Genomic DNA, 26,176 nt, shown 5'->3' on the forward strand with positions numbered 1-26,176 from the left:
GTCAAAATAATCACTTACTTGCAATATTCAAAGACAAACCACATTTTTATTAAATAGCCAGAAAGATCTCAAAACAGAAACAGAGTTTATTATAAATACGATAAACTGAAAGCACTAAGGAAGTTACACAGACTGGGTTACAAAACTATAAAAATCCAATAATGGGAACCAATTGGAGCGCAGCACCAAGGCCACAGTCATTTGCCCTCCATTCAGACCCTCAAAGGAAATTCTGCAACTTTCATCAGTTCCAAGAGGAGCGGAGCCAGGGTTACCTCCTCTAAAGAGCCTTCTCTGAATCCCTCCTCTTCACAAATTACTCTTCCTAAACCTCTTTGAATTTTCATATATTTTCAGGTCTGTACTCCACCTCATTACTATGTCCCCCACTAGACCATGGTGTCTATGTTTATATCTCCAAGTGTGCTGTTAGAAAACTGTGAATCTCAAGTTTCCTCAACAATAAAATGGGGATAATATCTACCCACACTGCTTCACAGACATATGCGAAGGATTCCAGGAGATAACAAATTAAAGTCCACTGTAAACTGCTATATAAATAGGTGAGAGGTGCAGTCGGGGAATATTTACTCAATGAAAGATTCTATCATGCCCCTTGAGCTAGGATTCTGTTAATTTATTGTCAAGACGAACAATTCAGGGCATTGATTAATAGGAACACACCAGAATAGTGGTTCTCAATCTTGGCTGCATATCAGAATCACCTGGGGAGGTTTTAAAATCCCATTGGGGCGCCTGGGTGGCTCAGTTGAGCGACTGATTCGTGGCTCAGGCCATGATCTCCTGGTACCTGAGTTTGAGCCCTGAACCACATTCTGTGCTGACAGGGCAGAGCCTGGAGCCTGCTTTGGATTCTTTGTCTCCTTCTCTTTGCCACCCCCCCCCCCCCACGCACTCTGTCTCTCTCTCTCTTTCTCTCTCTCAAAAATAAATAAACATTAAAAAAAAATTTTTAGGGGCATCTGGGTGGCTCAGTCGGTTAACCGTGTGACTTCAGCTCAGGTCATGATTTCATGGTCTGTGAGTTCGAGCCCCGCATCAGGCTCTGTGCTGAGAAGGCAGAGCCTGGAGCCTGCTTTGGATTCTGTGTCTCCCCCTCTTTCTACCCCTCCCCTGCTCACGCTCTGTCTCTCTCTAAAAAATAAACAAACATTAAAAAAAATTTTTTTAGTCCCAATGCCCAGGCCATATTCCAAATCAATTAAGCCATAATCTCTGGAGACAGGGCCCAGGCATCAGCAACTTTATAAATGTTCTCAGTGATTCAATGAAGCTGCAGTGGTTGAGAAGCCCTGCACTGGAGAACAGTTGCTCAGGAGCAGTGGTTCCCAAAACTATTCCCCAAAGCAAAGCCTCACTGTGATAGGCTTTGTGAACCAAATGATTCCCAGGCCTTCCTCAGACCTACTGAAGCAGAACGTCCAAGGAGGTAGGGCTCTAGGTTTTTTAGAATTGCAAAAAGTTCCCCAGGTGGTTTTGAATATTGTATTTGGAATTACTAACCTAAAAATACTCAACCCAATAGGAAATCATCCCCATGTAGGCACATGGGTGGCTCAGTCAGCTGAGCATCCAACTCATGGTTTCAGCTCAGGTCATGATCTCATGGTTCACAGGTTTGAGCCCTAAGTCAGGCTTCATGCTGACAGTGTGCAGCCTACTTGAAATTCTCTCTCTCTCTCTCTCTCTCTCTCTCTCTCTCTCTCTGCCCTAACCTCCCCACCACCCAGCTCACACTCTACTCCTGCTCTCTCAAAATAAACTTAAAAAAAGCAGTTTCCATCACAATAACATGTACTTGTTAGAAATACAAGTTCCTGGGGCCCCTGGGTGGCTTAGTCAGTTGGGCATCTGACTCTTCATTTTGGCTCAGGTCATGATCTCATGATTCCTGGGTTCGAACTCCACATCAGGCTCTGCAATGACAGCGTGGAGTCTGCTTAGGATTCTTCCTTTCTTTCTCTCTGTCCCCCCACCGACTCATGCTGTCTCTCTCTCACATGAAATAAATAAATAAAGAAGGAAGGAAGGAAGGAAGGAAGGAAGGAAGGAAGGAAGGAAGGAAGGAAGGAAGGAAGGAAGGAAAGAAAGAAAGAAAGAAAGAAAGAAAGAAAGAAAGAAAGAAAGAAAGAAAGAAAGAAAGAAAGAAAGAAAGAAAGAAAGATAGATTGATTCTCAAGCCTCACCCTAGACTTAATCCAATCCGACGGTCTGGGGATGTGTTTTCCCCAACCCGCCAGCTGACTTCAAAGCACTCTAGACTTTGAGAACAACTGCTTTACACCACACCTGTCCTCAGAGCCCCTCACTGCTGAGCTCCCTGAAATCATACACTAGTTCTTCAGCAGATTCTTAATGAAGCAGAAAGGATGTAAACAGCCACAGCTCTTCTCCACTCCTTTTCCTGTTTTCCCCAGAGCAGCCAGCTTTATAAGAAACAATATGGAAGGTTAAAGGTGAGCCAAGAATATGTGAGAGTTCTACTGTGGACAGAGTCATGAAAAGCAGCACTACTTTTTGTAGGTGAGGTGCTGGTAAGTAGGATGCTTTGGCCTGCATTACAAAACCCAGAGTGATCAATTGTCCTGGTTAGATTAAGATCAAGGGGGCCTCACAGGATGCAAGTTATTCAGTGCTACATCCATGAAAACCACAGGAAAATAAAGATGATGTGGTCACCATAAAAGGGACATGGCCAGTGGAGACACTACCAGATCAAATTGTCAACCTGGAAACCCTTGTGTTCCTGCTCTGCTCCCTGGGTCATAGCCCTCTCCCTGTCCATGGGTACCAGTTCCAGGACCAGCCTTCTGTCTTGCAGATCAGGGCTTATTCCAGCCATCCTTCTCTATGGGTGAGATCTCTGCTCACTCTAGCACAGTGGTTCTGAGCCCTGGACATACATTAATATCACAGGGGAAGCTTTTAAAACAATACCAAGCCTCACTTCATACCAGTTATATTAGAATCTCTACAGGTGGGACCTGGCATTTTTAAAATCTATCCAGATGATTCCAATATGCTGCCATGGTTGAGAAGCTATGCTCTAGCCAATACCCCTTTGCAAGAACTGAAGCCCTGCTGTTGAACTTTACTGTATACTAGACTCCTCCCAGGCATGTGCACTGCCCAGACTTCTGTTTGTGGCCACGCGGCTGAAATCTATTCCACCAGGTGCTTGCCTACAATAACCTATTTCCAATTTCCTCTTGAGTAGTATCAACATGAGGAACCCACCCTTTTCTTACCTTTACCCTCCCTCCCAATGGTGACAAATGGTGCTTTCAGTCATTATTCAGTCAGGAGTATACCACATCTCCCTAGTGCCATCTGCATCAAGGAAATTCCTAGAAAAGCAAAATCTTATTATGTTGGAGAGGATCTACCAACCCACCCGGATTAAAATTCATAATTTGGGATTACAAAGAATCAAAGCAGATTCACAGAAGTGACATAGGCTAAACACCTCTTCAGGTACAAAGTATAAGAGTATTTGATTCTACAGGCTTTCAAAGAAAAGTGGAGAGAAAGATAATCTCATCTCATTTTACAGTAAGTTAAAAATTAAAGAACACTACCACATGGTGGTTCCCAAATGCCAATAATCCATGGGTCTCTACTAATGCAGGTCAAAATCTCTACCAGTTCATGCCAAAATGAGAAAAATAATTACAATGTTGTCAGTTTTTCATAAAGCTAAATGTACTTAATTTTTATATAACTTCCTGTTGTTTTGAGATTAGTCCATTCCTTCCCTTTATTAAACTTAAGCATTTTTAAATTTTTAAAAAAATCTTTATTTTCAGGGTAATTTTAGACACAAAAAAATTGCAAAGATGGTGCACAGAGTTCTAGTATACCTAATCACCCAGTTTCTCCCACTGTTAACATCTTACATTACCTGAGTACATTTGTAAAAACTAAGAAATTGACCTCAGTACATTACTATTTAATAGACTTTGAGCACTGAGCTTTTACCAGTGTTTCCACTAATTTCCTCTTTCTGTTCCAGGATCTAAACCAGGGTACTATACTGCATTAGTTGTCAAACTCATTTTCTGTGAATTGGTGACAATAGCAAATAGAATTTAAGTAATATGAAAGGGTTGTTTCCTATACAGTGAAAATTAAAAGACTGGCAATCCTATAATGATCTCCATAATTTGTTTTGTTAGTATGCTGGGCTATAAAATATAACTCTAGGATGAATAGTATAAGTGAATACTTCCTAGGCTTTAACTTCATTCACACTATAAGTTTTCAAAAGATTTTTTTAACACCCTTATATAATCAGCTTAATTTAGGTGACTGGTTAAAAATATATTTTTTAAAATAACCCATGGACATAAATTCTAAAAGATTAGTCAATAACACTTTGCTATAATAAAAATCTAGGACCCTTTGTTTTCTGTGATTGTTCTGGACTATCCTTTCAAGGATGTTCATATACTGGACAGCCTTGAAAGATAGAGATATCTCCCTCTAGAGCAAAAAGCTAAACATGTTTACTTCCTATTTTTTTTTTATATTTACTTGTTTTTGAGAGACAGAGAGAGACAGAGCGTGAGCAAGGGAGGGGCAGAGAGAGAGAGAGAGAGAGAGAGAGAGGGAGAATCAAAAGCAGGCTCCAGGCTCTGAGCTGTCAGGACAGAGCCCGACACAGGGCTCGAAACCACGAACTGTGAGACCATGACCTGAGCTGAAGTTGGACTCTTAACTGAGCCACCCAGGTGCCCCTGCTTCCTATTACAAAAGATCTAGGTTTCCTAAATTCAGAATTTCTCTCTAGTAACATGACACACCATGTGTGCAGGTGTCACCCAGTCCCTCTGTTAGCCCCTGGGAATTAAGGCTCAAGACACAAATAAAAGAAAATGTTGATGTTCTGGCTATTGCTATTGCTATGAGATATAAAGTCCTTTGTCTCTGACCCAGGATCTCCTCTCTTCTGCTAACACAGATGAAATTGCAGCAGGCTAACTTGTTAAACTGAAAGTAGGATAAAATCTCAGACCTTCAGAGTTCTGGAAATTGGGATTTCCATCTTTCTCTGAAGGTTAGGAGATTTGCTAACAGTAAGCCTTAGTCCCATACTTCCATCTTCCTGTAGGACAAAAATCAGCTGAAGATGAAAAAGGCACACATTGCCCATTTTATCACAGCTAGCCACTCTCTCATTTATACTACTGGTTGATACCTTTGGATATTTGTGCTTGCCACCCTATTCCATGGTATGGTTATCTAAGCAGCAACCAAATTACAGGCTTACTCCAACATCTGGAGCTAATGGGTCATTCAAAATTTGTGCACTGTTTTAATATTCACTGATAAACACTAGTGCTAAGCACTGCAGCAACATCATTAATCAAAAAACATTTTAAAAACTAATAGATAGGGGCGTCTGGGTGGCACAGTCGGTTAAGCGTCCGACTTCAGCCAGGTCACGATCTCGCGGTCCGGGAGTTCGAGCCCCGCGTCAGGCTCTGGGCTGATGGCTCAGAGCCTGGAGCCTGTTTCTGATTCTGTGTCTCCCTCTCTCTCTGCCCCTCCCCTGTTCATGCTCTGTCTCTCTCTGTCCGAAAAATAAATAAACGTTGAAAAAAAAAATTTAAAACTAATAGATAAATCTAGCTGACTAAAAAGAGAATTATTTCATTTAAAGATTACATGGTTCCTGTTAAAGAGAAAAAGATGTATATTATTGTAGCAAAAGTTACTACAAGAAAGGAAAAAAGAGAACTAGAAAGTCACTGGATATAAATAAAGGTGGTAAGGGAAGAGTCTTATTGGAAGGTGGTGAACATCACAGAAAATGAGTGCCATAACTTTCTTACGAGCTCTCAGGTTTAAAAAAAAAAAAAATCCCACTAGGGACCTAGTGAACTTAAAATCTATTTTTATCGTTGTGCAGGAGTCTTTCCTTATACTGATTTCCCCTGGGTAATGTCAGTTAAGGAAAATAAAGTATGAAAACTATGATAAGTTCCCAGGAGTTCCAGCTCACAAGTACCCTAAGTGAACAATTGGTAGTCTTTTGGGATGCAATGCATTTCCAAAATGTACAGACTTAGTTCTTTCTCCTCTTAGATATTGGTCCAGGCACCTCCAGCACATATTCTAAATGTTTTTACATTAGTTATAATCAAAATGCCTTCTGTATTAGTTTCCCAGGTTGGCCATACCAAATTACCAAATTACCTGGGTGGCTTAAAATGGAAATGTATACTCTCATAGCGCTGGAGGCTAGGAGTCTGAAATCAAGGTGTTAGCAGAGCCATGCTCCTTCTGAAGACCCTTGGAAAGAATCCCCCTTGTTTCTCCCTAAGTTCCTGTGGTTGCCAAGAATCCTCTATGTTCCCTGACTCGTACACACATCCTCCAGCCTCTGCGTTGTCTTCACATTGTGTTTTCCTTGTGTGTTTATGTCTCTAAGTTTCCCTCTTTTTTTTTTAATTTATTTAAGTTTTTATTTATTTATTTTTAAGAGAGAGAAAGCACAAGGGGGGAGGGGGAGGGCGGGCAGAGAGAGAAGGAGAGAGAGAGAATCCCAAGCAGGCTCTGCACTCTCAGCCCAGAGACCGATGTGGGTCTCGAACCCACAAACTGAACCTGAACTGAAGTCCAAGGCTTAACAGATTGAGCCACCCAGGGGCCCCTAAGCTTCCCTCTTATAAGGACACCAGCAATGTGACTATGGACCTCTTTGTAATTTCATTATAATCTGAAAAGATCCTATTTGCAGAAAAAAAGGTCACATTCACAGATAACAGGCACATGAATTTTGAAGGTACACTCACTATTCAACACAGTACAACTTCTCATCAAGTGAATGTTTAGATTTCTAAATCCAGGGATTTTGCTTCTAAGAAGATTGGCTCAATGGAATAAACTGGAGGCGTCCAGCTTCATTCATTTAATAAGATTAAAATGTATCCTAATTACCTCTAGCCAGCCATTCTAGTTTCCCATAACTTCATTTAAAAATGCTCGCCATTATTTTTACACAAATAATATGGTAAATCTGACCTTCAGTTCCCTTATTAAGTCAAACAGAGCTTCCCAAATTGCTTATTTTTAACCAGAAAATAGGCAAGAGAAATTATTTTTCAGCTGTCAGGTAATTATGACACATCAATATAACAATGTCTTCTTAGACTGCTAAAAAAATATTCAGTTCCCACAAAGTGCTCCTCTGCAACAAATTACTGTAATACAGACAGGGTACTTATCAGGTACTGTGAGATGCACTTCTAAATTGGGAGAATGGAAAATCAATGTGGACCACATACAGTGACTATATAATTACAAACTCATGAAATTATAACTCTTTCCAGGAAATTATTACATCATTGTTATCTTTTTAAAATAACAGAAGTTTAAATCAATTGCTCTATATGAATTTTTTAGCATAAGAGATGTATATTATCTAAAACTTTATTCTGTAGTTGATGTCTGAACATTAACATTGAGAAATATAACTGATTAGGAGATAGTTCTGCAAAAAGAAAGCATATGTGGCATCCCTAAAATGAAGAAAAAGATTATGTTACATCTGAAAAGAAGACTTTTGTTGTTTTCTTGTCCTTTTTCTCCCCCCCCCCTAAGAAAAATGAGGGTCTGGGGTAAGGAGAAAAAGGACTTTTTCCCCCACTTCTACCATGAATTTATCCTCCTTTATTTTCATTTCCATTCTATCATTCTCCCTCTACTCCTTTTCTGAAGAAGTAAGGATAAGCAGCATCCTTTTTCCCTCTTATACCTTGAGTCTCAAACACTTGAGCTCAAGAACTCAACACCAGCATTCAGCATTCCCTTCCTGGATGATTGTGAATTAGCTCAGGGTGGATTTAAATGCACATACAAAAAACTGACTTTCTAAGGAGGAACTTCTTAAGCAATGTCCTTCAGAGAGACAAACTGGTATATTTAAGGCTGTATCTGATGAAAAGTGAAATTAAGTTTGGAAAAGTAAGTGTTGTTGTTTTTTGTTTTTCCCCCAGCAACTGTTTCTGTGGACACAGGTTGGTCATTTGCCATGTTTTTGTTGCTTATTTTCTTGTAAAATGAAAGTGGGAGTTGAATTACATGGTATCTATGATTTGTAATCTATTTTTTATTATTGTTTTTTGTTTGTTTTTGTAATTTACTTTTAAAAAATCAAAGGTTACCAACTTTTTTCTTTTAAATACCAGGCCAACTTCCAAAAATTCAGTATCTTATATACAGCGCTTAGCATAAAGCAATCAAATTGAAAACCAATAACACAAGATTTGGAAATGTTTTTAATGTTTAATACAAAATTTTTAAACAATTTAAAAATTGTTTCTAAAATCTAAATAATTTCTGAGTCAACTGAAGGTTGATCGGTGTGGGGGCTGGGGGGGTGGGGAAATGAGTAATGGGCATTGAGGAGGGCACTTGTTGGGATGAGCACTGGGTGATGTATGTAAGTGATAAACCACAGGAATCTACCACTGAAGCCAAGACTACACTGTGTGTTAGCTAACTTGAGAATAAATTAAAAATAAAAATAATAAATAAATAAATAAATAAATAATTAATTAATTTGTGAGTCATATAAAAGTCATGGTATAGGGGCACCTGGGTGGCTCAGTCAGTTAAGCATTCCAACTCTTAATTTCGGCTCAAGTCATGATCTACGGGTTTGTGAGATTGAGCTTCACCTCAGGCTCTGCACTGACCATGCAGAGCCTGCTTGGTATTATCTCTCTACCTCTCTCTCTCTGCCCCTCCCCTGCTTGTGTGTGCTCTCTCTCTAAATAAGTAAATAAATAAATTTTTTTAAAAAGTCATGGTTATAAATTACGGAAAAAATGTATATGGACAACAAAAAAATGTAGGTATCAGAACTTCATGAATACTGCTAAAATAGTACTTAAGAGTAAATTTTACATTCCTAGATGCTTACAGAAAATAGGATTGATAATGAATCAGCTAAACATTTAACTCAATGAGTTATGAAAAGAACAAAGAGAAGTGCTTTTAAAGTAAAAGCAGTAAACATTAATAACAAAAGTAAAGCTGATTCTTTGAAAAAAATGTTTTAAAAAAAGTTTCAGGATTGACCAAGTAAAAGAGTAAAGGCATAAACAAATGGAAATAAAATAGGAGACACAATAATATAGAATTCAATTTTAAAAACCTTGAGGAGATTTGAAACAAATATAGCAAAATACTAACATGTTAAGTGTACACATGGATATGTTATATGCAATTTTTAATGTTTTAAGTATTTCAAAATTACAGGAATATCACAGGTCAGCTGCTGATAGCTTATGATTTTCAATTTAAAATTGACTTAGAAGTGGCTCTAAAATACTTTGGAAAGGAAACACATGTGGATGTGAGCCTCAGCACAGGTGACGAACTTAGCACTAGGTGAGCAGATGTGAGGCTCACAATCTGGTTCTTGGTATTCCTGTTTATAGTTACTGCATCCTTTTATGGCAGGGGGAGAAACAGGATCTCTCACACCTGTCCAAACTGGACTTCGCCCCACACAGTGTTGGGTGAATAGGAGCAACTACCCTATTTCCTAATGATGGGCTTAATTCATTCACTTATTTTTTTTGTTCAACAGATATTTATTGTCTTCTAGGCACACAACATGCTGAAGGCTAGGTACACACTACAAGTTTCCACAGGAGCTTACACTTGGAGTAACTTCTCATGGAATGTACAGTCTAGGGGCACAGACGATTGTTTTATTGTGAAGCAGAGTGTGAAGGATAGCTTTTGTTGATCCGGCTGTGCCTCCTGTGCCCTGAGTAGGATCAGAAACTGGCAGGAAGAATGGGCAGAAGCCACCAAAGGCCTAGCTAGAAATTCTTGACAAACTGTCACTCTACCTTAATAATAATATCAAAACTGATATTTATGGAGCACTTTCTCTACCCAAAGCTCTGGGCTACATGTTTGTCTTACTCATTTCATAGACGAGGAAAATGAACAAAGAAGGAATAAGGACTGTCCAAGGTCCTACAAATACAAATTGGCAGAGTCAGGATACGAATTTAGGACTGGCTAGCCTTAATGAGACTGTCAGTCTTTAAGCTTTACTGCTTCCAAACTACAGACCTGTTCTGGACTTCGAAACAAAAGAAGTGCTTAATTATATCTGTTAACACTACTCAAGAAAAATTGAAAAAAAAATTGTTTTTTAATCAGAAAAGTACATTAAAAAGCTCAAGAAGATAGCACTTACTCTGCACAAAAATCTAATTGTCATGTGGAATGCCTACTGACCCCACTCAGAATTACCAAAGCCACTATTCTGCTTTCCAGAGACAGTTAAAAGTACTCTTCCAGATTTTCGAGAATACTGAGAAAAGAGAAAAATCAATGTGTAAACCCAAAGGCAGGATTGGTCCAATTCTTGTAGGTCATACCTGATTTCTTTGAGTTGAGGCTCTGGTCACAGATCATACTCCTGCTTTGATCCCATCCCTTCTTGTACCACCTCCTGCTCTATCCACCCTCTCTGGTTTCTTTCAGTTTCTCTAAGGCACCGAGATCCTGCATCAGGGCCTCTGGATCCTTACACATGCTAATTTCACTGCCTGCAAAGCTGTTCCTCTCCCATTTCACCTGCCTGTTACTTATTTTTCAAACTTCAGAATTCATATCATTTCCTTAAGGAAGGCTTTCCTAACCAAGCAGACTAGATGAGGTCTCCCATAAAATGCTTTCGGGACGTGGACTTAATTCCCTTTACAGCACTTTCATAACTGCCATTTGAAAAGCTCTTTTGGTAGTTATTTTCATTATGCCTGTCATCCCCACTGAACTGCAAGTGTTGAGAGTGAGAAGTGTATCATACTATTCATAGCTACATCCCTAAGCTGATGGCAAGCACTCAATATATATCTATTGAAAGAAGGAGAAGTGAGAACACAAACAGGGTATCTGAGAATTTAGGTTTTTTCCCACTGTCATAAATCTCTAATGTCACCTTTCATAGTTCCTTAAACTCCACATGGGTACGTTTTCAGAAGTTTCCCATAGGGATAATCAGGTCCACTTGGATCTACCTCCCATTCTAACTCTTATATGCAACAAAAAGGCTGTTATGATAAAACATCAAAAGGAGCCCCGATCAATTACCCCTCCAAAATGGCTCAAACCACTCAAAGCTAAGGTACTTATTCTCTGGTCATTATTACCTGTTCTTATTTTTATAGTGGCCACTTATTCACTGGAAAATAAGCATTTTTTATAAATGAGTAAGAAAATAACACTAGGACAACACAGGGAATAATCTATGATTTTTTTTTTTTTGCTTCAAACCAGTTTCAAACTTGTCAAAAACATTTCCACAACTTCCTGTTCAATCATAATTACTCTAGTAATTGTTCACTCTAAATTCAAAAAAAATTGCAACAGTAGATTTATATAAGACATTATATAATGAAAAATTAACTCTATGATTAGAATTAAAGAAGGAACAATATTCTATTACAAAATAGTTAATTGGTTCTAAACATAGAAATACCATTAGTTAGTGCTACTTTTAATTTTAACTTACGGCTGAACATGTCTTTTTAAGTTTATGGATAACACTTTGAATATTAACAGATGAAATAATTATTTAGGGACTTAATTGGAAAAAATATTACACTAGAAAGAAAAGAAATAGAACTTTCTACTCAAACTGGTTACAAACAGAGCTGTGAAATAGAACTCATACTGATACCAGCTGTCACTTTTCATTTCTCCCTGCTCCTATCCCTAAGATACTTGACCTGTATAAACTGGTAATGGGCCAATATATTTTCTTCAGGCTACAAAGTTAAGACTACTTGCAATCTTAACAATGCCATTAAGGTAGCTGATGCATTATACATGATGATGGACCTACAGCAACCCTGCTTTAGTCCCAAGGGAAAAGAAAATTTACTTAATCCCCAAAGAATTTCTTCCTATAATGCAAAGAGAATCAAATCGTGAAATGTGAGACCTTCCTGAAACCACACTGATTACAAGATGGCAGAGGAGCATATGTCTGCATAAGCTTGCCAAGGGAAAAATGCACACACTGTCCAGCTCATCAAAAGGATACTAAAATAGAGACTAGCTGTGGCTAAAAAATAAAGTTAGGAAACATACCCAGAATAAATATCACATGTAAGGAAGAAACAAACACTTTAGAATTTTTAAATTAAATTTGTGTAGCTCTTTAACTCTTCCATGGGGGGGAGGGGGTGGCGTGTGGGTGTGGGTACACACACATGGGGAAAGAAAAGGGAATGGGTATTTTGAAGCAGGCTGGCAGAAATATAATCAAATATCTTCTAGTCTCTTGGCACGATGATGATATGTTTCGGCTTAGTTACTCTTGTCCATAGAACTTCACATTTCCTCCAGATGCAAATAAATTTACACATAGGCATAAGATGGGCATAAGAACCCAGCCATGTGTTTGCCATGTGCAAGACAGTAACATATTTCAAAGGGTTATAATTTAGCAGCCTTGGCAAATTCCTATACTGAATGATAGTCTAACCTCTATGGAGAACAAAGAATAGTTAAAAATAAATCCCAAGATAATGGGGCACCTGGTTTGCTCAGTCGGTTATGCATCTGACTTCAGCTCAGGTCACGATCTCATGGCTCTTGAGTTTGAGCCCCGTGTCGGGCTCCGTGCTGACAGCTCAGAGCCAAGAAACTGCTTTGGATTCTGTGTCTCCCTCTCTCTCTGTTCCTCCCTCGCTCACACTCTGTCTCTTAAAAATGAATAAACACTAAAAAAAATTGTTTTTAATAAGTAAATAAACCCCAAGGGAAAATGGCTAAAAAAACAGGGCTTCCTTAGAAGGCATTTGGTTTTCTTTAGAACAGAAATTTTATATTTAGAATAATTGAAATTCACGTAAACCAAATGATTACATCTTCACTGTATGGCTTACTAAAACAAGTGCCAATGTAGAGGTAATTGCAAATGGTAAACTGAAGTGTTATAACTTAAAATTTGTATTCTGATTCCTCTGTTATTATTTGTTTCCATACAGAAAGTAGATTATAGTGGAAAATAGTAGGAATTCTGGCACCAGACTACTTGGATTTAAATTCTTGGGGAAGTTAGTTATTAAACTTTCTGTGTCTTTGTTTCTTCACTGCAAAATGAGGATAGCAATGGTACTATTGGAGGATACATAACTTAGTGTATGTGAAATTTTTTTTTAATTTTTTTTTCAACGTTTATTCATTTTTGGGACAGAGAGAGACAGAGCATGAACGGGGGAGGGGCAGAGAGAGAGGGAGACACAGAATCGGAAACAGGCTCCAGGCTCTGAGCCATCAGCCCAGAGCCTGACGCGGGGCTCGAACTCCCGGACCGCGAGATCGTGACCTGGCTGAAGTCAGATGCTTAACCGACTGCGCCACCCAGGCGCCCCGCGTATGTGAAATTTTTATTAGACTAGTATCCAGCACATAGTTAGTACCACACCACCATCTGCGATTTCTTCAACTGCCACCAGTACTTCTAATCTTATTATTCCTCAGTCCAGTTACCAGTATTGATCCCATCAGAATATCAATATGATTCAAAGAGGTACAGATCGCTTAAAACAAAAAAATCCCTGATGGTAAAATGAGCATCCATGGGGTAATAATTATTCATTTGCAAAAATGCAGAATTTTGAGAATGATATAAAACAGAAGCACAGCTAGGCATTTTATTTTTCAATTCCATTAAGGTGAGTACAGTTAGCTGGAAAGAACATGCTACCAATAACCTTAAGGAAGCAAAATGAGTTTGGCTTTTAAGGAGAATTGGTTAACTCTTGCAAGCAGCTAACATTAAAACCACTGGCAGCAGTAATTTGCCATGAAGAAAGATTGAGTCCTGCAGATAGCAATGAAAACATAGACTTTATGCAGGAAAGCAACACATGGTAATTATCAGTCAACAAAGCCAGCTGACTAGGATTCACAAACATTAACCATCAAATAGATGGCTTTTCCAGCTATACTTTTGTTCACAATTTAAAATACTTATATGAGGATATATGGTTCTTGCACTAGTAACAGAGAAAATTAAGGAGTCGTCATTTCAATATAATTCACTATTTGAAGATTAAAATATTTAAAAATGAGCAACAGCTCAACTCTGGACCAGAAGCACAAGGTTTCCCTGTGCTGTCTCTAGTTGCAGTTACAGAATCATTTCTAAACCAGGAGATCCTAGAATTGAATACCACTACCAGCCCCCATTATTATTCAATTCAATAACTTCTTATTAAATTGCTGGAAGATTAACCTTACTTATATACATATTTTGTAGAAAGTCTAGATCTCATTCTTGGAGGATTCTTATATCCTCAGGTTTAAAAAAATAATTAGCTATGTCAGCAGTTATAGACTAGTGAAATCACTGAATATAATAAAATGCATCTGGTAACTAAATATTCATGCATAAGAAAAATATGTAGATCAATAATTCTTTAAAAGTCATTCAGGTTTTACTACTAGTCAGACTGATGTTACATCATGGCTAAACTGTCTCAGACAACGGAGAAGAAATTTCTTGAAGTCATCTAATTTTAAAAATCACGTATTTGTGGGTTGCCTGGGTGCTCAGTCGGCTGAGTGTGCAACTCTTGTGGTTGGCTCAGGTCGTGCTCTCACGGTCGTGAGATCAAGCCCCATGTGGGACTGCACTGAGCATGGAGCCTGCTTAGGATTCTCTCTCTCCCTCTCTCTACCCTGACCCCATCCTGCTTGCATGCACATGCGCTCTCTCTCTTTCTCTCTCTCTCAAAATAAATTAAAAAAAATTTTTAAATTGTGTATTTGTGGTGAACTTGGTTTTTATTTTATTTTATTATTTTTTAAAAAATTTTAAGTTTATTTTGAGACAGAGAGCAAGCAGGGGAGGGACAGAGAGAGGACGAAAAGAGGATCTGAAGCAGGCTCTGTGATGATAGCAGACAGCCCAATGTGGGGCTCAAACTCATGAAGTGTGAGATCATGAACTGAGCCGAAATCAAGAGTTGGATGCTTAACTGACTAAGCCACCCAGGCACCCCTGAACTTGGTGTTCATTAGTGTAAAAAGTTATCACGTCTATATGTATGACATATGAAAATCTCCCCCCTGGTAAAGAGAACCTGTGTGAGGTACCTGCACAACCTGTAACACCTGTCCCTGAAATTGACCTTCATCCTGTACCTAGGGTTTTGCTCACAGAGTTTTGACTCAGTGGTGAAAAGTCCTTAGCCTAAGTCTCCCAGAAAATCTAGCAACAAGAACATAAATACAGATTCTGACATATGGGTAGCTGCATCTGCCAAACATACTATCAATGCTTCACTAAATTGTTTGTAATAATTTTAATCAACTCTATTTACACACACTTGGTTAAAAAAACAAAAACAAAAAAAAACCTCCCTGACAAAATTGAGACCAAAAACCACTTCAGTTTATAGTAAATGAACTGTATCTCAATAGAACTGTTTTTTTAAAAATAATCCCAGTTACCACGGCAGCAGGAACCCCCCCCCAAAGGACCAACTAAGGGTCTTTGATTGATAGTCTGCCCCTCAGCCATCCTTAAAATGCACATCACCGAGTTACTTTACTAGATAAAGGCCTTCTCCATTTCCACAGAGCCAGGGGAAATGCCTGAACCTTGTATTTGAAATTAAAGGTGATACAACTAAGAGCTTACATGAAAACTTCTATAAATAGATCCATTAAAAAAAAAAATCCTCTCTAAAAGCATCTTTCCAGATCATGTGACTTAATTACCGTCTAGGTAACTAAGTATTACTCCCTTATCCAAGAAGCTCCGAAAAAGCTACTGTAGTGAGAATTCAAGATAGAAAGCATGTCCCTCAAATGTGAAGGAAAGTTGTAAACAGACACATTTTGGAAGAGAAATGCTGTTGTTGAGTTGTCCTCCTAAAAAAACAAACAAAAATGGAAAACAACATTTTAAAAAGCTTTTGTGTAGATCACTTGGCAACAGTGGCTGTTGCTTGCATTTCATGTCAGACAGCCTCAAAACAAAGAGATCACCTAAAAGCTACTTGAAAAAAACACAAGTCTCCATTTCAGAAGATTCATCACTGAAGCAATGGTATAGAGGGCCCTGTACTAATGCATGCAGCAAAATTTACTGCACACCCAAGCCTGGTTTTCCTTGTCTTCTTAATCACTTACTCTTTCTTCTTCCTTCTATAGAAAGAACCAGGATTCTGAACAGTAATGCAGTTTTGAGAATCAATAAGGAAACTTGATACTCAGAATAAGCAAAAACAGATTAACCCCTTTGTTCATCTTTTCTGCTGCAATACATATATATAATGACACTTTGGCAGTTAAATAGCAATTTTTGTGTTCCCATGGCCAAAAAATAAATAGTTCAAGCATTTACGCACTACTCAATTGCATGCAATGAATTCAAGAAAAATCTCTCTCATAAAAGGATATGTTAAGCTTTTGTCATTAAAATAAAAAGTAGAAGCAGAATGCAGTCACTGAACTATAAACTATATTTTAAATAGACTAAATCCTTCTACTAATGACAAACTGAGAACATTTTTTTACTTAAGAAAGCAGTCCACAATATTTTATAGCAACACATAATTATTTGGGGGGGTAGTTTTTTTGCAAACAAAACAAGTTAAAAGATATCTTAAGAAACATTTATTTAATACATTGTAGGCTTTTTAAACTATTCAAGTGTTGAACATTATGTTCATCGTGGAGAAATCAGAAAATGAAACATGAGAAGGCTTGAAAATAATTCAAAATAACAAGGAATTTTTTATGGATACCATTCAGGCTTAAAGGAACTACAAAGTTAGCATAAGCCAGGAAGGTATATGTTGCCCTGATGGTCATCACATTTAATATTTTCTAAGTGATCTCTTAAAGCTATTCTCCACTAGAAGCTTTTTTCCTATCATTGACACATTCATTGTGGAAAACAAAAAGATTACAGGCAGGATTAAAAAACAAGTTAATCTCTTCTTTATGAAAGAAGAATGAGCTAGAAATTGACTTATAAAAATGAGTGCAAAAGGAATCTAGAGATTCTGCCTGTAGCACAGGTATCTGCTGGTAGATGGTACCACTCTGTGCTGTTAATCTTTCATGGAGCTTCAACCCCAGGGAGCTAAGATGATGTGAACAGCAGGAGAAAAACTATGGTAGAAAAACTCAGGCTTTCTCCTTGCCTCTATATCAACTTTACTGATATTCTATTTCCAGAAGTAACATTAGCCATTTCAATTTTCTTAGAAAGTATTTTATTTATTTATTTTTAAATTTTTCTTTTAAAGAAAAAGGGAGAAAGAGCAGGGCAGAGGGGCAGAGGGAAAGAGAGAGAATCTCAAAGAAGCTCCACGCTAAGTGCAGAGTTCAACACAGGGCTTGATCCTGCAACTCGGGGATCATGACCTGAGCTGAAATCAAGAGTCTGACACTCAACCAACTAAGGCCCTCCTTAGGAAGTATTTTTATGAGAATTACACCATCATTCTTTTACAGTAAAAGGTTTCCTCGAGTCACAATAACCTTTCCTGCCCTCAGGTAAACACTTTTTCCTCTGGCACCTGCACCCCAACACACAGCAATTCCTTTACCCACTTGTATACTCAACCTTGATCCACACTCCTCTGCTTTCTTACTATCTTTTTACTGCCACTATGGGCATAAACTGAGACAATGATCCTTGAGTGCCCTCAATTCAATTAAATGATGGACAGTAACCAGTTGATTGACAAAGTCAATGTTGTATAATGAGCATTCTGTACACAGCCATTAGGATCCTGATCCAAAGACAAGCTGGGAGTACTCATATATAGTAGATTAGAAATAATTTGAGCTAATTAGATACTTAGCAGCTATTACTTTTGCTTATACGACATCAAAAAATCTAACCAAAAAAATATTGTTATAACAAATGATACTGATGACTGGTCATGGTCTTTCATAGGTAATAAATACAATAAATCATATCTCTACCAAGATAACTATTCTTTTTCACCCAAAGGAAATCTGCCCCATTCCACATCTATATATATTCTTGATAGATATAAAGAATTGAACCATTCCTTTTCTAATGATCCAAAATTCCTACTATGGTGATTTTCCTGAGATGTGATAAGTAAAACAGGCTTTGTACTAGATGTGTCTTTACCATATGTTGCACAAGGCAAATGACATAACTGAAAAACTACCCTAACACACAACCAAATTTGAGAGAAATACCTGAAAGGTCTTTGAGTAGACCACCACTTCAGGTTAAGGATAAGACTATAAAGGAGTCATTAGGTACCTCCAAAATGAATTAGGTATGTATAAAATCAGTCCAAATTAAATACATTTCAGTTTTCATGGCTATCCTCTCTTACATAATATAGAATATATGGTAGATAATATTGTATAAGAGTCAGCTCGGGAGTTAAATAGCCTAGATTTCAAATGTGGCTCTACTACTTTTCACTGTGTTGATTTCAGCAAGTTACATAACCTCTATATACCTCAGTTTCCTGTCAAGTGTCATAATAATTATATTTATAATCACAGGTCATTTTGAACACCAAATACATATAAGTTCATGTGCCTGTCACATCACAAGCAATAAATACCATGATTATTAGTATTATAACACTGATTAACCAGAGTCTATATAACTGGAAACCAATTAAGCTGAATATTGGCAGCTTTCAAGACAAAAAAGCTAGCTAACAATAAAACAGTGAGCTGCACAGTGTACACTCATTTGCTGCTGCTCATCATTCCTAATTTACTTTGTCTCAAGAATCTAGATATACAGTTCTTCATAGTCAAAATGAAAAGATTTTGTTCCCAAGATACTCTGATCAGTTGAAGCTTACTGTTAAAATTCTTTTTAAATGTTTTTTATTTATTTTTGAGACAGAGAGAGACAGAGCATGAGTGGGGGAAGGGCAGAGAGAGAGGGAGACAGAATCTGAAGCAGACTCCAGGCTCTGAGCCATCAGCACAGAGTCTGATGCAGGGCTCAAACCCACAAGCTGTGAGATCATGACCTGAGCTGAAGTAGGACCCTCAACCAACGTGCCACCCAGGCGCCCCTTAAAATTCTTTTAAAAGTTCATATTAAACACATAAAAGTTCTCTCTAAGCTAAGGGACAAATTTAGAATTTAATTTTTAAATGAAATGTAAATAAATTTAAGTGAAAGATGAGATTAATATGTCTTATTAAAGGTACAAAAATATTTTTTTCTGCTTAAAGCCTTTATCTTTGTAACCTTTGAAGAAAAGTTTTTTAAAAAACTTTAAAATCACAATTCTGTATCTATCTGACCAGAATAAAACCACCTTTGACAAGGCATAGAATGTCTTTGCAGACAATACACATTACTATCTTAAGGAAAGATCACTGACACATATTTCATTTTACTCTAAATATAAAACTGCAGTCAACAGCAAAATCCAGACTGTGAGAAAACACACAAGATCAACAATTTATCTGTGGAAGAAACAAATTTGTTGTAAAAAGAGAAAGATATGGGGAAACCAATGGATTAAAAGAGACTTTTTAAAAATCATTTTAAAAACTTAGGCAAAATTAAACTACAGGGATACATGCTTGGGTAATAAAACAATAAATAAAACCAGAAAAGTCACAATAGTATTTACAAGTCTATAAGAGGAGGCAGGAGGAGCTCAGCTTTGGGAAGTATCACACAGAAGAGCTGGTCAAGCTCTATTTCTTGAATTGGATAGTGGTTATGGAGTATTCACCTTAGTAATTTCCGTGCCAGTGTTATATATTAGAAAAAAAAATGTTTGGAAAAAAAAAAAGGTTTGAAAAATATAATCGGAATCTAAAAGATTTGCCAAAGTAGCTATTATGTACTTTTCCATGCAAATACATTCCTTTCCCACAGTCATGCTCACACACCTAAATAAATGCATTGTACCTGAGTCTCACAAAGGTTCCATGACACGTGAGCAGTTATTTATCAGATTGGTGTCTACTCATTGCTTAAACCTGGCATAAATGAATTTGGTTTTATGTCATCAAAAAAGTAGAGTTTTGGGGCACCCAGTTGGCTCAGTCGGTTGAGCATCTGACTTCGGTTCAGATCATGATCTCGTAGTTTGTGGGTTCGAGCCCTGCATCGGGCTCTGTGCTAACAGCTTGGAGCCTGGAGCCTGCTTAGGATTCTGGGTCTCCCTCTCTCTCTGCCCCTTCCCCACTCATGCTCTGTCTCTTAAAAAATAAATAAAAACGTTTAAAAAATTTTTTTAAAGAAGTAGAGTTTTGTCTTGATTTCATACCCTTCATTTATTTCACTTCCAAAAGCAAAGCCAATTTAAAAACAAAACCAAACCAAATAGAGCTCTTAGGAAAGGTGTTATGGGCTTAATTGTATTCCCCTGAAATTCTTATGTTGAAGTCCTAACTCCCTACTATTTCAGACTGTAAAGATAGTCTTCAAAGAAGTAATTAAGTTAAAATGAGGTTGTTAAGAGCAGGCACTAATCCAACATGATGAATGTCCTTTTAAGAAGAAATTGGAGAACAGATATACACAGAGGAAAAATCACGTAAAGCCATATGGAGAAGGCACCATCTACAAGCCTCAGAGGAAACCAACCCATTTGACACCTTGGTCTTGAACTTCCAGCCTCTAGAATTGTAAGAAAATACATTTCTGTGGTTTAAGCCACTCTGTGGTACTTTGTTATGGGAGCCTTAGCAAACTAGTACAGCTCATAAGAAAAAAAATTTTTTGAAAAGGTAGTAGAAAGAAGAAAAAGAAATACAAAATGTTACAATTTTACAATTTTAGTTGACTCATAATACACAGTGAAAAGAAAAGCTTAAGAAAATTCTGAGTCATTAGTAAAGAAAAGAGAACAGATTACGTTAAAAAGAAACACCCCAATGGGCTAAGCACAAAGGGCAAGACACGAGGGAACCAGCAGGAAAATAACTGGCTACTGACTGAATTGATGGGGCAGGATTCAGAGCTTTCAGTGTGGTTTCTGGAAAAAACCCAGAGGAGAATTTTGAGTTAGGTTTTTAAAGGGACTAGACACAAATGGAGGTGATGGGTGAGATCCCAGTGGTTTTCTGAAAGGGAGAAACGTCTTCTGGCCCAAGGGTTTAAATGAAGGTTGGATTTTATTATTTCCCTGGTTTAATAGGGTTGGGATTTAGGCAACCATCAAACAAAGAAAATGAAATTCTCAGACTGGAAAATCAGCAAAGATTGTGCAGAAAGTCAGTGCTCTGAGTGTTATATATACCCATGGAGCCTAATGATCTCAGAGTGGAGTACGCTCTGTTGATTAAGTACAAGTTTCCTGAAAAGGGACATTACTGGAGCAACAGCAGATGGCTCTTTGCTCGATCTGCCCTCCATGCTCATATTTGCATTTCATCATTCCACTGACAGGCATAAATAGAAATAGTGAACTGCCTGTTTCTTTTCCTCTTTAATTTAACAATAACAAATACTCTGCATTCAGAAAAGCAACATACAAAATAGGGAAGTAAAGCCAAGCAACGGGAAAGAGAATAAAAGCCCAGAGATTCTAAATCTAGGTAATTTTTTCCAACTATAAGCAACATGGCACCATTCTCCTGTGTCATGCCTGGAAGCATCCTGACGTCCTTTCTGCAGAAAGGCAGTGAAATAAATCAACCAACCATTCCATTTGTCAGCCTTAACAAGTTTAGAATAACTTTCTGGAAGGACTGGCATAATTATTATAAATTAGTTCACTTGTAAAAATTAACACATTTTGTTTTTAGTCTTTATCAAAGATATCTATACATGATATAGAAATTTTGCTTATAAAGCAAGATACAATACTGCAGATGTATATGATAGCAAATATACAAAAAATTAAAATATAAATATGTGCACAGGGCAAAACAATACTAAAAGAAAATACAATAAAATTAAAACAAAGTTTACCTCAGTGATGAATTTTAGTGAGTTTTCATTTTTATTTTTACTTTTATCTACTTGTAAGTTTTCTAAAACGAGTCTGTATCAAATGTATATTCGGAAAAAGAAAGCAAATATATATAAATGGCATTATAATTCTGACAAGGCAAATAGGTAGTCTGAACTCTTTTCGGAAGAAAATAAACACTTAGCCAAAACTTATAATACTACAGAATGAGCCTAAAAAAAAAATGAGCCTAAAAAAAACCTTTGGGTGGAATTTGGTCTCACATACCCTCAGATTACATCATCATCAGTAGACCAGAAAAAAATACACATGCCTATGTCTGCAACTGGAGGAGGATTTTATTTACAAGGCATCTCTTCAGAGCTTACTTGACAAGAATCAATATCCCGGGGCACCTGGATGGCTCAGCTGCTTGAGTGTCCAACTTTTGATTGACTATTGATTTCGGCTCAGATCATGATCTCATGGTTCGTGAGTTCGAGCCGCACATCTGGCTCCATGCTGACAGCATGCTTCGGATTCTCTCTCTCTCTCTCTCTCTCTCAGTTTCTCTCTCTTTCTCTCTCTCTCTCTCCCCCTCCCCCACTTTCTCTGTCTCTCTCTCTCTCTCAAAATAAATAAACTTAAAAAAAAAAAAAAACAATATCCTGAGATTTCTTTCTCCAGGGATTTAAAACCTCCTGGGACTACCCTGAACACCAAATAAATTTATCATTTTACCAGGGGAATGTCTTTTCCAACTGAATGCAAAGTCACATACCTACCCTGGACCCAAGATTTCACCTTTTGGTTCTCAGGGATAAACTTAAAGGCAAATTTCAGGAATTACTTTCTGTGACATATTCTAAATAAGAACCCTTGCATTGTATTAATCCCACACAACCCTTGTATCAATCCCATAAAACATAACTCCCACAATTCCTATAGCACACTAAGAATCCTTTTTCTGGTAACTAAAGGTTTTATTCACAAGCGGGTGATACACTTAGTTGAAAAATGCCAAAATACAGAAACCCCAAAACTGTACATTAGAAGTTTCACTGAAAATTAAAATCGTAATATTTTAACAATTTTCAAAAAATCTCCGCCAGAGGGAGACAATCTTACTTACTTTAACTTCCACAGTCTTCCCTCCATGTTCAACATGTCTCTCTACGTATTCAGAGGACAGCAAATCGCTGTAACAGATAGAAATGGTGATTAAAAAGGACCCTGAGAGTGTAAATCACTTGAAAGTCACCAAGTTTACATATATCAGCTTTCTGATTTTTACTCAGATTTGAATACAAAAAGAAAACTTTATAGGGCTCTCTCTGTATCCCTCCCCCTCTCCTTTTGTCTTTCTCTCTTACACACACACACACACGCACACGCACACACACACACACACACTCTCTCTCTCTCTCTCACACACACACACACACACACACACACACACATACACACCTGGACTTCTAAAAAAATATGAGGTTAAATCACCTGTCACCCATTGCAGCAGAGCTAATGCCACTGATCAAGTTCAACAGGTCTCGGAAACTACCATAAGCACACCGTTATTTGCAAGACATCTTATTCTTCCTGGTTTTACTTTAGTTTTTATTAAATAGTTCTGATTTGCTACTGTACTTGACCATTTTTAAAGTTTGATATATTAATCTAACAAAATAACCCTTTCCATCACAAAAAGCATTAAAAAGGGGGCAAAGGAAGGTAGAAGAAATGAGAAGGAATGTGCTTTCAGAAATTTTAAATAATTCTTTTTGAAATCTCTCCTAAACAATCTTCTTGTATAATTTAAACATGCTTACATTATCTTAAAAATGCTTCTCTTTAATTCCATATATATGAAAAAAATTCCCCTTTAATGGTGGTGCCTCAAGATACAACTTCTGTAACAAGTCATAAAATCTGAAGATTTTTAAAGCAATAAATAAATAAATAAAAACATTAAGTAAAAATAATTGTGAAGCTATAAATTTCTAAATGTATTAATAGACATTCAACCAACTAAATAATCTTTTTCACAGTGTTCTGAAGGTCACCATGCCAAAATTGTCCCAATCATTTCAAAAATGTGAATTTCTGAGCACAGAGGTCTGCTGTGATAAGCACCCTGTCTACAGTTGCTTGAAATGTAAACAGAATGATCAAACATGTGTTATATTAACCCAGGCACCATCATCAATTTCCTCCAGCATCTGACCCTTACATTGCCATTTTGGAAACCTATAATCATAGCTTAAGTCCTTGTTTCATGTATCTTTGTAATTTATTTTCCTATTGATGTTATAGGGGAGTCAGGATGCTCTAAGCTGCAAGATGCAGAAAACACAACTAAAAATGGCTTAAACAATCAGGACATTTATATCTTATTTCTTGTTAGAAATTCTAGGACAGGTGTAATGTGAATATGCTTTTGCAAATCTCCAGATGTTAGATGAATAAATCTGGAGTTCATAAAATACATGCAAACACATTTTAGATGTCTTAAATATAGATAAGTACTAGTAAACAAAATTGTGTTAGATGAGACAGAATGCAAAGGATGTGTAAAGTATAACTAAGAAGATCATGTGTGTGTTACACACTGATAGAAAGGGATGGATGACCAAAAGATACCTAATGTTCATGAGGCACCTGGGTAATAAATGTTCATGATATAATAAATATACAAAAAAGATACTAAATATCCAGGATACACTATACATAAACACTTATTATTTATGAGGTCTTCATTCAATACCCATGGCTTCTCAACTTCCATACTACTGACATTTAGAGCCAGATAATTCTTTGTCTTGGGGGGTGTCTTATACACTGTCACATGTTTAGCAGCATCCCTGCCTCTACCCACTAGGTGCCAGTAGCATCACACAGACACACACGCTAGTCATGACTATCAAAAATGTCTCCCAATATTGCCAATGTACACTCACGGTTAAAATAGCTTTGGTTAAGAAACACTACTGACATCCATTTCTGCCTCATGTTTTCTTTGCCCCCAAAATACAAAGAGAATTCATGACTGACCATCATGCTAACCAGCAATTTACAACCCCCGACCAAGCATACTGTCCCTGTGTAATTCAGATACGGCAAACGGGTGTCATTAACTTGGACTACCTTTCACCTATGGAGCTTGCCAAAACCTCACCTCTAGTCCTTGAAACCACATCATCAGTAGGGAAGATAGATGCAGCAGAGAGAGAAGCAGAACATATGAACACCGTGTACCCGAGGATTAGCCGGAGCGATTCTTCCATCCAACTTGCACCCTAACCTAAGTGTGCTAACCTACCCATTTCTTTCCTCTTGCTTGTCACCAGGTCCTTAAAATTAATTCAGCAAACCATGTGACCTGAAGATTTTAATTTGGCATATGGGGGCTAGCTTGCCTAGTAGTATACTTGTAGACTACCATTGCAACAAAGTAACTTCCCACCAGACAACAAGGCAGCTCCAGAGTTAGCTTGTGTGGTGGCTCAGCACAATTGTGTGACCAGGCATAAGTTCATCCTTCTGTTCTGCCATCAGTATAGTGAGTGATCTGTTCTCTTAACTGGCTCCTATCATGACCCTAACATGGCTACTGCAATTCTAAGCATCTCACACAGATAAAAATACCCCACATTAAAAAACAAACAAACTGTATTTCCTTAAAAGAGTCAGTAAACATCACAAAAAGCCCCTAGCATTCATCTTCTCAAACATGTTTTTCCAGAATTACCTTACTGGGCCTCGCCAAAACAAATCTTTTCACTGGGAAATTTGTCTCTGAACAATCAAGTTCTCCTTCTCCCGAGCCTGGCATGTATATCATGACTACCCAAGAGAGAGCTGAATAATGTTAGGGGAAAGGATGGTGGTGGAGAGAGTGTCTGTTGAACATCCAACCAACAGTTGTCTTTCTTTTATTTCTTGCTTGCTTTTTTTTCCCCTTATTATGGGGTTATCAGATAGTATTTCACAAATCTCCAAGGCCTTCTAACAAAAGTAAAGCCTCATGATAAAAATCTGCCTCAAGCAATACATGTCATTGTGCAAGCATCCACATCTCACCCTCTTAGGCGTGACCATACCCCGAACAGGAGAGATACCAGCCAGATGTCTACAAGGGACTGTCCCTCAACCTTGTATCGGTCTCAAATAACCTCCCCAGAAGTGGGAGAGAAAAACTGCCATACCCAGGCAGTGTTTATTAG

At 37.7% G+C, this 26,176-nt stretch overlaps 1 protein-coding gene across 30 annotated transcripts in view; it reads right to left on the reverse strand.

Annotated features, from left to right (window-relative positions):
* ADAM22 (ADAM metallopeptidase domain 22) overlaps positions 1 to 26,176 on the reverse strand; it is a 234,883-nt gene that overhangs the window by 90,368 nt on the left and 118,339 nt on the right. For all 30 annotated transcript variants that reach the window (XR_008296861.1, XM_053218484.1, XM_053218489.1 and 27 more), the window contains exon 4: positions 23,086 to 23,152. Coding sequence is in view for 29 of the 30 variants with exons in the window: in XM_053218484.1 (XP_053074459.1) it covers positions 23,086 to 23,152 (67 nt within the window). In the remaining variant the exon portion in view is untranslated. The remainder of the gene's footprint in view (positions 1 to 23,085; positions 23,153 to 26,176) is intronic.

Source organism: Acinonyx jubatus, chromosome A2 (genome assembly GCF_027475565.1).
Source record: "Acinonyx jubatus isolate Ajub_Pintada_27869175 chromosome A2, VMU_Ajub_asm_v1.0, whole genome shotgun sequence".
In the NCBI taxonomy this organism is placed as follows: Eukaryota; Metazoa; Chordata; class Mammalia; order Carnivora; family Felidae; genus Acinonyx; species Acinonyx jubatus.